This window comes from Belonocnema kinseyi, chromosome 1 (assembly GCF_010883055.1).
Source record: "Belonocnema kinseyi isolate 2016_QV_RU_SX_M_011 chromosome 1, B_treatae_v1, whole genome shotgun sequence".
Taxonomy (NCBI): Eukaryota; Metazoa; Arthropoda; class Insecta; order Hymenoptera; family Cynipidae; genus Belonocnema; species Belonocnema kinseyi.
In genome coordinates, this window is record NC_046657.1 from 83,799,621 (window position 1) to 83,814,088 (window position 14,468).

At 29.4% G+C, this 14,468-nt stretch overlaps 1 protein-coding gene across 1 annotated transcript in view; it reads right to left on the minus strand.

Moving 5' to 3' along the window:
* The window catches only part of LOC117169368, a 33,768-nt gene that overhangs the window by 16,234 nt on the left and 3,066 nt on the right, over positions 1-14,468 (minus strand). The window contains exon 2 of the mRNA XM_033355717.1: positions 14,177-14,237. Within this exon, the coding sequence (XP_033211608.1) occupies positions 14,177-14,237 (61 nt within the window). The remainder of the gene's footprint in view (positions 1-14,176; positions 14,238-14,468) is intronic.

The window sequence follows — 14,468 nt, forward strand, 5'->3', positions numbered from 1 at the left end:
TACTTACACATTAATCTAGTATATGAAAAAGGCGAATTTGGTTTAAATTACATTTATTTAGATTTTTATTGCCAACAAAATACATAAAATTTTAATGTATAAAGATACCATTTACACATCTGAGTCCTTGTAATTTCTCAATCACTTCTTCACACACATTCTGATTATAAAAAGTAATCATTTCAAATAACAGAATTTAAAAACGCATAAGATTAGCAAATATTAATTTTTTCATTGATTTACTCTTTAAACTTGTATAATTTTTTCGTATATAAGATTTTACACCTTTCACATACGGTGATTTCACTTTACGCCAAATACTTTAAGCGATGTTTTCAATAATAACCTCTTTTATACGTTGAAACGGCATAATGCTCAGATCCAGAAGAGACCGTTCGACACAAGATGTGACTTCTTGGAGAACAGCAAACGTTCTTTCATGCAGCACAAACAGATAGTATTTTTGGTTTCCTTGATGTTTCCCCATAGCCACTATATAACCACCAAACGATACAGTCATGTGTATATGGAAATTTACGCAGTCGATGCATTGGTGTTTCTCCTGACCATCAAAAAACAGGGAAATGAGGTTGAAGTAACTTTTGAATAATTTCCACACTTCAGGATTCAGGGTTTGATGTTTGTAATTTCGTAGCTTAGATTAAGCTCCACATCCTTCAGTTTTTCCGTTGGAAGGAAATCGTTGTTAACTGCAATTTTCTTCAATTTTGCGAAATCCATATTCACTTGTTAATATTCATCGTATACAACTTTCTCGTTATAATATGTAAATCTATTTGCACTTGTATCACTTCTTGCAATTCTCGAATGTTATTTAGAAATACGTTTAAACGATTCTTTAGCTCTTGTTGCCTTTCTTATTTACAACCTGACATCTGACAATAAAATGATAAAGGAGTAGAGCTAGCCTCCTTTTATAGACGCTTATCCCCTCTACCAATTTCTGAAGACTTTTGCACAACATTGTCTGATATTGCATCATATGATAAAACATTGTTCTAGAAGGTTCTACCTTATAATCGACACGTGTGGCATTTAATTTTTTAACATTACGAAATGTAATGCGTCATTGAAAATAACCTGGAATTTTGTATTTTCCTTCCCATAAATATAACTCTTTTTTTTTAAAGACGGACCCGCAAAGAACATTCGAGAAACTTATACGCATCAAATAAATAATTTAATGTATTATCTGAAAGGAAGCAATAAATCATCTTGGTTTTTCTCATTTAACCTTCACACATGCATGTGATAACCTTGAAACTTGTTTTTCGCAAATTCTGCTTTCACACAATTGCGCAATATTATTGTATGACGTCATCAGATCTTTCTAGAATCTTCTATAAGCTTATACGCATTAAACAAATAAAGGTAGGAATTTTTAAATCATAACAGGATGCCATGCATAACCCTCATATCAAACTTCATCTGTCCACCTGCATCTTTTGCGCATTAAACAAATAAAGGCAGGAATTTTTAGCTAAAGTATCATATATCAGGAAGAAATAAATCAAATAAATTGTCAAAACAGGATGCCATACGTAGGTCTCCATATCAAATTTCACCTAGAAACCTGCATCTTTTGCGCATTTAACAAACGCCTTATCTCGAAGGAAGCAATAAATCATCCTTGTTTTTTTCACAATAACCTAGAACCTGTTTACATTTGGCTACAGACTATTGCGTAATTGTGACGTCATCAGGATCCTTTGAGAACGTTCTCGAAGTTTAGCACGGACACGAACCTTTTTTGTCCAGAAAATTTATCACGGACACGAACCACTAAAGGTCGAATCTTCTCGATGCCAGTAAGGTAGGAATCTTGAGTTAGAAACCCCCCTGTACATCTACTTTTATTCTTGGCTTCTTCTCCCTCCTTTTCTAAACCTCACTGTCTTTGTCTTTTCTACATTAAAATTCAATTTTTCCCCATCTTATTATTTCTCTAATCCTGTAATGAAGCCCGCAATTCTTTCTTCACACTCTGCCATCAACACTATATTGTCTGCATATGCTAGTGCATATACATTTTTATTCCCTATCCTAACTCCTCCCTATTCTTTTTTCTTCATTTCTTCTTTCAAGTCTGATACTAACATTTATTATATAAAAGTGGGCTCAGAGAACATCCTGGCCCTATTCCTTCTCTCTGAAAATGTTCTATGCTCTCTTTATTAATCAATCTTTTATGCCCTTTTTCACAAAATTTTTTCTATCTCACCTCGGCCTAATGAGTCTAGGGCTTTAAGTCCACGATTATTGCTATCATTGCCCCTTTTTTCTTTTTTTTCCCTCCGCTTAATTCCTTAACGTCTGCGATGAAATAGTTACATATCATTTATAAAACTTTGGCATTAGTGTCCCTCCTTTATAATCTTTTCCTTCTCCCCTTTGCGCTTCTTCACTGTGGGTAAAAGTATTATTCCTTCATAACTCCTCATCGGTTTCCCTACCATATTTTCCTCCTTTCGTAACTTTCCTTTTCACCCCTCCTAGTAATTATATACATTATTTTTGCCGTTCTATTATATCAATATCATTATTCACTGTTTTCCTTATCGGTATAATTATTTCCATATCCTCGTTTACATTTTCTCCTTCCATTTTGATATTCCTGATATTCTCCTTAAATTTTTATTTTCTTGCCACTTACCGAACGCCACTTTCTTCTCTTTATCCTCTGTTTTCTCGTTAGCCTTATTGTTATCGCTCTTTCCTTCCTCTTATGTCACTATCAGAAAAATTAATCCGAATCTATATAATTACCTACCTCTAGTTTCTTGACCCTCTCTCGCACCTCGTCGTCCACTGCTACATAATCAGTTACCACTCCCCTTTTCCTTTCCTCTGCCCTGTCCTTCTGTATATTTACATTTAGGATAAACCATTCCATCTGCTCCAGGCACTTTTACCATTTTTTTCCCTTCTCACTTAGTATCTTTTTTTATTTTCTCCTGATAATTTTCTTCTCTCCGTTCTCTCATCTTCTCTGACTTTTCCTGCGTATGACCGTTCACATAGACGAGGCGCATGATTATTCCGCAAATTCCATTTAACTTGAGTTTTATTCAACCGAAAATCAAGTTGCCGTACAAACATTAGTCATAATTTTTTTGTTTTTTAATTTTTAGATGACATAACCTCTATTTGTACTAACTACTACATATCATAATTCCTATTACACTGAATCCTCATTCGGTATCATTTTCATATTTTTAGTTTCTACTCCCCATGATACTTATTTCTAATTTTCATTTAATACAAATCCTGTTTTTCCAAATTTGTATTTAACACATCTATTCGGATTATCATAAATAATGTAAAATGATAATTCGAATAAATGCAAAATATAATAACTATAAATTCATGGAAATGATTAGGTCGTGTGAAAATTTTGAAATATGACAGTTTATTACAAACTCAGAAAAACATAAACTCTATTGAATTCAAATAAGAAATAATAAGTATTATGTGGAATATAAATTCGAAAATATAAAATGCTGACAAATTAGGATTCGGTAAGTTAGGGGAAATAGAGTTCATGTCATCTGAAAATTAAACAATAATTAAAATGATGGAAAAGCCTGGTTCAGAAACTTTTTTTTCGGTTACAATAAAACTTAGCTTAAATCGAATTTAAATATATTCATGCGCCTCCACATAGACCCCCACTATCTTCCACATCTCTCTTTCCAGATTTGTTTCTTCTACTTTCACTCTTCCTTTTTGTTCTTTTATATATTTTTATCATTCTCTGCTGTAAATTCGTTCATCACTGTTATCACCATTTCTCATATTGCTCTGCCTTTTCTATTCTTTTTTTTTTGCATTTTGAACTTGCCATTTATAACCTTCTGGTAATATTTCCCTAAATTTTTCCCACCCCTCTTCATAAAGCCACATCTAAATCATTAGTGCTATATCCTATTGTAACCCATGTTGTCCTTCCATTTTTTCTTTCCTCTTCCGCTATTTTCCTTAACTTATACTGCATATTCGTTTAAGCTCATCAAACATTATTCTCTGTTCTCTCTGAACTTTCATATAACACCTTCTTCGTATAAGAAATATATAAAGGCACTTCCCTTTTATGTTTTCATTTCTTTAACTTCACCAGTATCATTCTCTCTTCACGCTACCTTTATCACAACCTAAGCATCAATCCTTTTTAGTTCTTTTTACTCCTTCCTTCAGCTCCTTTCTGTGTAATCTTAGACCTTTATCACTAAGTTAATTTTTCTTTCTATTCTCTCTTCCCTTTCCATTCTTTGTTCTATTTGTCTAAGCCCTTCCTTCTCCGCATTCTCACTTTCCCACCCTAAAATTTTCGATTTGAGCTTTCTATATTTTTTATCTTGCCTTTCAACTCCTCTTCCTTTTTATGAGTGTCTTCCTGCTTTTTTAGTTTTTGTTCTCTTGTCTGCATCACCTTCTCTAATTTTTCCCTGACTTCTTCCCATTTCTTCATGTCTTTTCGAAGTTCAGCAATTTTCGGCCTATCTTCTATCCTGAATTTCTCTCCCCTTTTCTCCTGCTCTTATTCATATATTTCCATTACTTCTATCACCCTTTCACGCGTTTCCTTCCATCTTTCCTCTTTCACCGAATCTTTAGCCTCAGCCCTGTTTCCTTCTGTGCAAAACCATGCTTTTCAGGCGGCTTTCATGCCTTTTATTTTCTCTATCTACCGTCGCATCTCCCTACCGTGCCTTTCTCCCTCTCTCCGCGCCCTGTTACTACGAACCAGGTCTTCCCAACCTCTCACAAACCTAAAACAAACCTAACCTCAAACTTTCAGTTAGAACTGAATTAATGAGTATTCAAGCCAAAAAATGAATTTTTAACCCAATATTTGAATCTTGAATCAAGGCGATTAAATATCTATCGAAAAAGATAAATTGACCCAGTATGGAAAGGTTAATTTTGTCTTCAAAAATTTAATTTGTAATAAAGAAAACTAATTTTCAATCCAAAAAATTAATTTTTTACCAAAACGTTCAATTTTCGACTAAAAAGATTGAGTTTCAACAAAATATATCAAATTTATACTAAGGTTCGAATTTTTCAAAGAATTTATAATCGATTAGTTAAATTTTCATAAAGAAAGTTGAATTAATCACTAAGAGGATTAATAAATTCTACCGCTAAAGATAAAAATGCAACAAAATATTATATATAATACTTTACACTATGTTATAAACTATAGATAATATTTCTGTCTGGGCACTGAAGAATTTTTAATCAAACAAGGAATAGTAAATTTTTTATTGAAAAAATTAATTTACAATCGGAAATTTTTTTAACAGAATATTTGAATTTTGGGCAAAAAAGCATAGCGTTTTCAACTAAAATGATTAATCATTAAGAGCGTCTCAAATTTTTAATAGAACTAACAAAATTAACAGTTTGTCGTAAGTTTTAATTTTTTAACTTTTATTTTAATATATATAATACCATTAAAATGTAGACCAATGGTTATTTTTCATTTACTGCGAAAATAGAATTTCGTCTAATGTTTGACCATACAGCTACTTATTTGTGCTCATCGCAAAGTTAAATTGAAATATTGTTACATATATGCATCTGTCTTGGCCCAATAAAATGTTACACGCTGCGAGTGACAATTTGTAAATAAGAAAAGTAATCTGCTAATTTTTAAGAACTGTATGCAAATTAGAAAAAAATGGTGTCATTTATATTGAATTTATTGGTACTAGAAAATTGTGTTTCTTATGGATCTTAGAGAAAACCTTTTATTATTTGAGAACGTTACAAATGATTTACAGAAGTTTCCTTACTATAACCAGAAAATTCCATTAAATTCAATATGGGTGACGCAATTTATTTCACTTACTTAAAATTTTTTTAAATTGGCAGATTATTTTTTTTATTGACAAAAATACGAGTCTTCGCTTGTGTAATAATCTTACATCGTATTTCAATATTTTGTTAACATTTAAAAAACGACAAATATATTTTCTAGGTACCTCCGGATGAACTATTCATCAAGGTAGAATTAAATTCTACTATTTTGATTTGATTCGAATTGTATACAAAGGCTCCATTCATCGCGTTTTGTAGAGATTTTGGTCACAAAAATGTGTTAAATTATTTTCTTTTTATACCAATATTTTATTTTTAAAGGTCAAAAGGAAGAAAAATGCGGAATTTATTTTCAGGATGTAACATGATGTAATATGATAAATTTCAATTTAAAACCTTACATTTGAGAGGTTATACAAATTTTTAAGGACCAATACCTCATAAGAAGAAAAAAAAATTGGAATTTACAGTGTATTTTAATCAGTTCTTGCTCAAATCATGGTTTTAATTTGACTTTGGTTCTAGAAGCCACACAAAAAATGTGTGCGGATCTGGTAACAAGACACACGTATTCCTATGGATTTTGGGGCGCCGAATTCAAATTCGTTATCAAAAATCACCCATCAGGTCATGGTTGAGCCATAACCTCAAAAAATGACGGAAAATCATTAACTGAGAAAAATAAATTTCAAAACAATGCCAGTGATGCAAATTTTCACTTCAAAAACATGTCGACAACTGTGAAGGATCAACCCTTGCCTAATATCAACTTATTCAACATAACTTTACCCAACAGAACCTGACCTCACCAAACCTGAATTAACAGAAATTTATTGAACTACACGTAAAGCTCTGGAAGCATATTTTCCCAGTAGCAAATGTGTGCTACATCGAATGGGTCAACTCGAACCTAACCTAGAAATAAATCTAACCTAGCCTAACCTAACCTAACTTAGCCTCACGAAACACAATTAAACTGATTGTGTTGTCCCGTTGTGTTTGCGGAACCGTTTGAATCATCTTGGGCTTAACCTGCAAAGAGGTCAAACCTATCCTAACCTAAAAAAACCTGACCTAACCTAACCTAACTTAACTTCACATAACAAAATGAAACTCATTGTGTTTGCGGCACCGTTTCATTCAGCTTCGGCTTAACCTACATAGAGGTTTAACCTATCTTAACCTAACAAAACCTGACCTAACCTAACCTAGCCGAATGAAATTCAACCACACGTGTAGCTATGTAGGCGTACGGTTCTCAGTATTAAACGTGTGCTATATTTAATAGGTTAACCCGATTCCGCTAGGTTAGGTTAGGTCAGGTTTTGTTAGGTTAAGATAGGTTAAACCTCTATGTAGGTTAAGCCGAAGCTGAATGAAACGGTACCGCAAACACAACGGGACAACACAATGAGTTTAATTGTGTTACGTGAAGTTAAGTTAGATTAGGTTAGGTCAGGTTTTTTTAGGTTAGGATAGGTTTGACCTCTTTGCAGGTTAAGCCCAAGCTGATTCAAACGGTACCGCAAACACAACGGGACAACACAATCAGTTTTATTGTGTTTCGTGAGTTTAGATTAGGTTAGGTTAGGCTAAGTTAGATTTATTTCTAGGTTAGGCTCGAGTTGACCCATTTGATGTAGCATACATTTGCTACTGGGAAAATATGCTTCCAGAGCTTTACGTGTAGTCCAATAAATTTCTGTTAATTCAGGTTAGGTGAGGTCAGGTTCTGTTGGGTAAAGTTATGTTAAATAAGTTGATATCAGGCAAGGGTTGATCCTTCAGAGTTGTCGACATGTTTTTGAAGTGAAAATTTGCATCACTGGCATTATTTTGAAATTTATTTGCCTCAGTGCATGATTTTTCGTCATTTTTGAGGTTATGGCTCAACCATGACGTGATGGGTGATTTTTGATACCGAATTTGAATTCAGCGCTCAAAAATCCATAGGAATACGTGTGTCTCGTTACCAGGTCCGCACACTTTTTTGTGTGGCTGTGTTATTCATTTATTTAGTTGAATTTTCTTCAAAATTTAACTATTTTATTAAAATTGTTTAAAAGTAACTTTTTAAATGAGAATATAACTATTTGATGTTTGGTTTAACATTTATCTTCTTCGGTTGTTCAAAAACTAAAAATTTAAATCTTCAATTAGTTATTTAAAATTTATATTGTTATATAGACATTTAGTTTTCTTGGTTAAAAATTCAACTATTTAAAAAAAAAATTGGTATACTTTTTGTTGTTGAAAATGAATTTTTTGGTTGAAAATTCATATTCTTTGTTCAAAATTAATGTTTTCGGTTGTAAATTAATTCCTTTTATTGAAATTGATTTACTTTCTTTACAATTAGTTTTGTCAAATAAAAATGTAACTATAGCATTTTTTGTCAAAAATTTATCTTTTTTGATAGACAGTTAATCTTTATGTATGAAAATCTATCTGTTTAATTAAAAATGTAACTATTTGGTTAAAAATTTGTCTTTTTTCGTGGAAAATTCATCAGGTCGGTTAAAAATTAAACTATTGGTACAAAATTCATTTTTTTGCCTTAGACTTATTTTTTTTAATAACAATTAAATTATTTTTCTGAAAATTTATCTATTTTTTAAGTCATTTTTTGTGTAGAAGTTTAATCTGTTTTGTAGGAAATTTATTACTTTAGTAGAAAATTCATCTATTTTGTGAAAAATTTGTCTTTTTTAGTAGAAAATTTTACTTTTTGTTTAAAACTTCAAGTGCTACTTTGAAAATTCTATTAAAAATAAGAATTTTTGGTTGAAAATGTATGTGTATAATCAGAATTATTATTTCTGTGGTAACAAATTTTTTTCTAAATTTCATTTCTTTGGTAGAAAATTAGTTTGTTTTGATATTGAAAATTAATGTTCTTGACTTCAAATTTAAGCAGTCCATTTTTTGTGCAAACTTTTTGTATAGGCATTTAATCTGTTTGCTTGATACATTATGTGATTGTTTAAAAATGTAACTGTTTTCATTGAAAATTCAATTTATTCAATTTAAAATTATTTCTCCAACTTAAAATTGAACTATTCTATTTTTTGTTTTAATTTTATCTGTTTAAGTTGAGAATTAATCTATTTTGTTAGAAGCTTGTCTTTGACTACTTTGGTAGAAAATTCATATTTTTGGGTTGTAAAATCAAGATTTTTTTTTAAACTTGATTTTCACGACTTAAAATTTCAAGAATTTGGACGAGATTTTTTCCTTCATTGAATAAAAAATCGTTCTTGGTTAAAAATTCGTATTTTTTCGTTTAACTTAACAGTTTCTTATTAGAAATTAAAATATTTTTTGTGGAAATAGCAACTATTAAACTTGTGGTTAAGAATTACTATTTTTAATTCAAAAATTCATCAGTTTGGTTGGCAATTTAACTACTTTATTTAAATTGAATTTTCGATTGTTTGAAAATCAATTATTTAAACTAAAAAAGTGATAAAAAATTTTAACAATTATATATCATAAATATTTTTCAGTTCTATTATTTAAAAAAATGTGACATGTATTTTCAGTTTCCTTCAACTAAAACTCAATTCTTAATTCTATGTGTGGATATGTGGAAAAATTCCATCCTTCGAGTTTAACAAATTACCCAATCCGCATTGAGAAAAAGCGTCAACAACGCTTTCGAGATAAAAATAATCTACTCATTAGTATTAAGTCACGTTATAAAACATAAGAAAAATCCATTTGTTTATCTACAATGATTCATTGAACATTTGTATATCGTTTGATTAACAAATTATTATTTCGTAAACTATTAATGAAAAACTTATGAAAATTTTAGACGTTTTTGAAAAATAAATGGAATTAACAATAGCATAAAAATTCAAGAAGCAAATCAATTTTTTTTAAACCGCGAAAAATGTCAACCTTAGTTTTTAATTTTTCTAAAAACAGTACACTAAACAGTGAAATTCAGCTCATTAAAAAGTTTCTACGTAACAAAATGTGAAAAAAATCACATTCACCCTTGTAGAAAATAAGGATTGCAACCCCTTTTGTTCAAAATTTAATTAATAGGTTGAAAATTCCTTCAAACTTTGGTTAAAAATTTATATTTTTTGGTAAAAATAATTCTTTTTTGGTGTAAAATTAATGTTTCCGAAAATAGATTGAAGATTAGGTTGAATATTCTTTTAAGAATTAAAAATTGGGTCAAAAATGCATTTATTTTCTTGATTATTGATCTATTTCCTTAAAAAATGATCTACTATGCCAAAAATTGGTCACTTTATTGGATGTAAATTCAACTATTTGTTTAAGAGGTTCATTTCTTTTTATCTGCAGATTCATTCTTTCAGTTAAAATGGCATTTCTCTGAGTCTAATTATAAATATTTTGTTGAAATTTCATTAGAAAAAAAAGTATTTCTTAACTAAAAGTGTTATTATTATAGTCCTGCTAGAAAGTTGATATTTTTTGTTAGATATTCACTTATTATATTAAATACTCTTCTTTTTTTGGTTGAAAATGCAATGACTTTGGAAGAAAATGCATACTTTTGTGTTAAGGATTGAACTTTTTTGCTGGAAATTCGTATTTTTGTCTTTAATAAGATAAGATATCTATGATAAGATATCTATGATAAGATTTTTTTCTTATTAATTTTAAAATTAGTTTTATTTAAAAAATTCTGTATTTTTTTAACACTTTGGTTTAAAATGAATCTTTCTGGTTGAAAATTCGTTTCTTGAATTGGAAAGTAGAATTTTTTATTAAAAATTATTTTCCTAATTTAAAATTCAAATATTTCACATTTTGTCTAAAATGTATCTTTTTCAGACATTTAATCTTCTTAGTTGAAAATTCATTTATTATCTTGAAAATTTGTCTTTCCCTGGTAAAGAATCAATCTTTCAGTATGACAATTCAGCCACTGGCTTAAAACATTGATTGATTTGTTGTTGTTAAAGATTCATCTTAGTCGAAAATTAATCTCTTCATTTGAAAATTCAATTATTTTGTTGACAATTCATTTTTTTATGAAATTGCATTTTTTGACTGAAAATGTAGCTATTTCTTTTTCATTAGAAAATTTATCTTTTGAAGTTGAAAATTCAATGACTGCAATGTTCCAGTTTCTAAAAAACATACGTGGAAGGAAGTTGTCGAAAACCTCGCACTCATTGTTCACTGCCTGATTGTTTGCATGCTGCTTGAAAATGACTCATAGTAGCTATTTTTAGTTTTTTATTTCTAATTTTCGAGCAAATTGTGTATAGCAATTTATAAATGAGGAATTTCAATTCTAAACATTTATTTCTAAGAGAGAAACGTGAAAATTAAAATGATTTTTTAATAATGAAAACAACAATTCTGTTTTTAAGGCTGTTTCACATCTATTTTGAAGATTTCTAACGAAAAATTTCGAACCTTTTTAAGAGTTTAAAAAAATTATTTTTAAAGTAAAATGTTTCAATTTTTAAAGATTACAAAATTGTAGAAAAGATTCGAATGAGTTTAAGAGATGTTTAGATTTTTGAGGAGATACACAAATAATTTTAAACTTAAAAATATTTTAACAAATTAAAGGTAATATGTAAATTTCTGCGAAAAATTGTATATTATTTTTTATTTTAAAATACTTATTTTCAGTGAATATTTAAAAAGATTACAAATCAGCCTGAAAGATTTCTGACGTTAACAAAAAAGAATTGGAAAGATTATAGGGCGATACTTTTGTCCTTCTAGGCTGAAAAATCTTTATTGGTTGAAAACCTAATAATTTTGTTAAAAATTCATCTTCTTGGTTTGAAAATTCACATCTATTGTAAAAAATTCCATTCCCTTTATACAAATTTCAACTGATTTGTTAAGTATGAAATTATTTATGTTTGGTTGGTTGAGGAGTCACAAAATTGATTTAAAATTCATCTCTTTGGTAGATATTTGATACTCGGAAAATTTGCCATTTTTTTCATGTACTAGAACCTGTAACGAAAGTTTTTAATAATTGAAAAATAATTTGTGTGGCAAATTTAAAAAATGCTTAACTTTTTGAAATTTCGGTTAATCCAAAATTTTCGTTGGGATAGTTTAAAAATAAATGAAGAATTTTGTTAAATTTTTGATTAAAATATTGTTGTCTATCAGAAAAAAAGTTTTTTCAATTTTTTGAGAGTTTTAAATCTGTTGTAAAGAATGTAACTTTTTTTTAATTTGCAATAAAATAAGACATTCCATTAGGATGATAACAAAGTTTTTTTGTTATTCACACTATCTGGTTAACGAACTTGACCTTTTTTCTGAACTGACAGAATTTATGATCTATCCAGGTGAGAACGCACAAGAAGCGACACACTTCTTTTTATTTGAAGATAACAGATTTTTGTATTTTCATTCATGAGAGTATAATGTAATCGTCCAAATTTGCAGTCTATTTGTTAACAAATATTCACGTTTTAGTATTTTTTAAGGACTTCAAAACTGTCTTTTCTTAGATTAATTTTGGAAAATTGATTTTTTCTGTCATTTTTATTATTGCTTGAAATTTTTAGTTATAAACAAATCAGCAGTAAACCTGAGCCAAAATAATTTTCCAAATGGAGTTTTATTGCTTTAAGTGAATTATGTTGGCTTTTGAAAATTTAAAGCATCTTTCAAATATCTGTTTTACGACAAAAACATATATTCGCAAAAAAGAAGGTTGCTTAAAATGTGGTTTCTTCTAATGTTTATTGATTATTTCTTCATAACTAAACAGGCGAAGCAAAGTTATACATTTCAGAAAAAAACTGAAACCTGGTAACACTCATCTAAGAGAAGATAATTATAAATAATAATAAATTGCTCAAACAACTATTTTTGGCAGCTTGCAATAATTATTACCTCGCTGAATGACAAGTGGACAAAAAGTTAAAAATTGAAAAAAGGCAACCCCTAGGGATCAATTTAGGAGGAGATAGTTGTAAACAATAATTATTTGTTTAAGCAATTCGGTTTGTTATTTTTTACTAATTTTTACCTCAATCTAAATAAGAATTACACACAAATTTGAAGATTGCGGAAATAACAACAATTTCTACCATTATTTAAAAAATTATTATTAAATTTGGTCAACTTGCATTAATTATCAACACCTTACACAAAGCGGACAAAAAGTTAAAAATTGATAAAAAATCAAACGATTAAATAATAACATCAAAGAAAATAGTTATAAATAATAATAATTTGTTTAAACAGTTATTTTTGGTGAGCAGAATATAAAATTGTCTCAATCCAAGTAAAAAGTTGAAAAAAATGGTTAAAAAAATCACAAATTCTAATGCTATTCAAAGAGAATGTTATTAAAAGTAATAATAAATTGTTTCATCAATTATCTTTGTTAATATTAATAAACTATTACCTCACTCAAATTGAAAATTGGACAAAAAGTTAAATATTAAAAAAAACGCAACTTTCTTTTTCTCGTTCAAAGAGAAAATCGTCATAAACAATAATGAATTGTTTAAACAATTGTGTACAACCATTTATACAACTAATTAGCAGTATATAGTAGAATTTCATGTAGTTGGGACAGTTTTCATTTTTAAAAAATGCAAAAAAAAATCACAATTAGCTAAAAATACTCGCAAATTCCATTTTTTCACTTATGGGGTTTTTTTAGGACACCTTAAAACATACTAAATATCTTTTTAATGATTTTTTTTTTTAGATATAAATAAATTTTCGTGAAATATGCACAGAAATTCGAAAAAACCATTTTTCAATGCATATTTGTATCACTTTAAAAAGAAAGGTTTCATTCTTATTAAATCGTTTTGAAATGAAACTTTTTTTGGGACGGGAGCGAATGGAAAAATACGACCGACCTCTGTTTCTGTCTGACAAGTATACTTTCTATAGTGTATGCCTTCTCTTTCTATTCGCTTCTCTCTTTTGCACAGTGATTTGCAATTGCTCCAACGTCTGCCGTTTGATATCCCCACTACTGCCAGAATAAGCAAACCCTGTGTATGTTCTCTCTCTTTCTCTGCACTCTCTTAGTGTGGGATCTTCTCAAAACTCATGATGATTCCTCACGAAAAATTTCAACGTTGGCCCTACTACCACACACTGTTTTTTTTTTAGTTAACTTTATTGTCGGTAAATGAAACTAAAGTGATTGAATAAAGTGAAATTAAAAACAGAAACAAAAAAAACTGTAGCGAACTCATACATTTTGAAACTCTGTTTCATAATACCGGCGAACGTTCTCTACATTGATGGAGAAAGAACCTTTTTTAGTAGAAGGATTTGAAATGCTAAATAAAAAAAAATTCAGAAATGCGCTTTAAATTATAAATATTATTGTACTTACCAATAGGATTAGGAAAAATCAGGAAAATGAAACAGACAATGCCCATGACAGCCATCATCATCTTGAAATGCAAAGAAAATACATTCATGAATAAATGCGGTAAGAGGAATTCTAACGAATATAAATCAAAATGCACGTATGGGGCATTATTCCTCAACTGCCCCAACTCAAAATTGAACAAACAAATTGAAACAAATTGAAATTCATTGAGTTACAGAGCCGGTTGTAGAGGGAGTCCTCGCGCTCGCACTCGGGCGTTATGCGGCAGCATACCGCGGAACAGTTTTCAAGT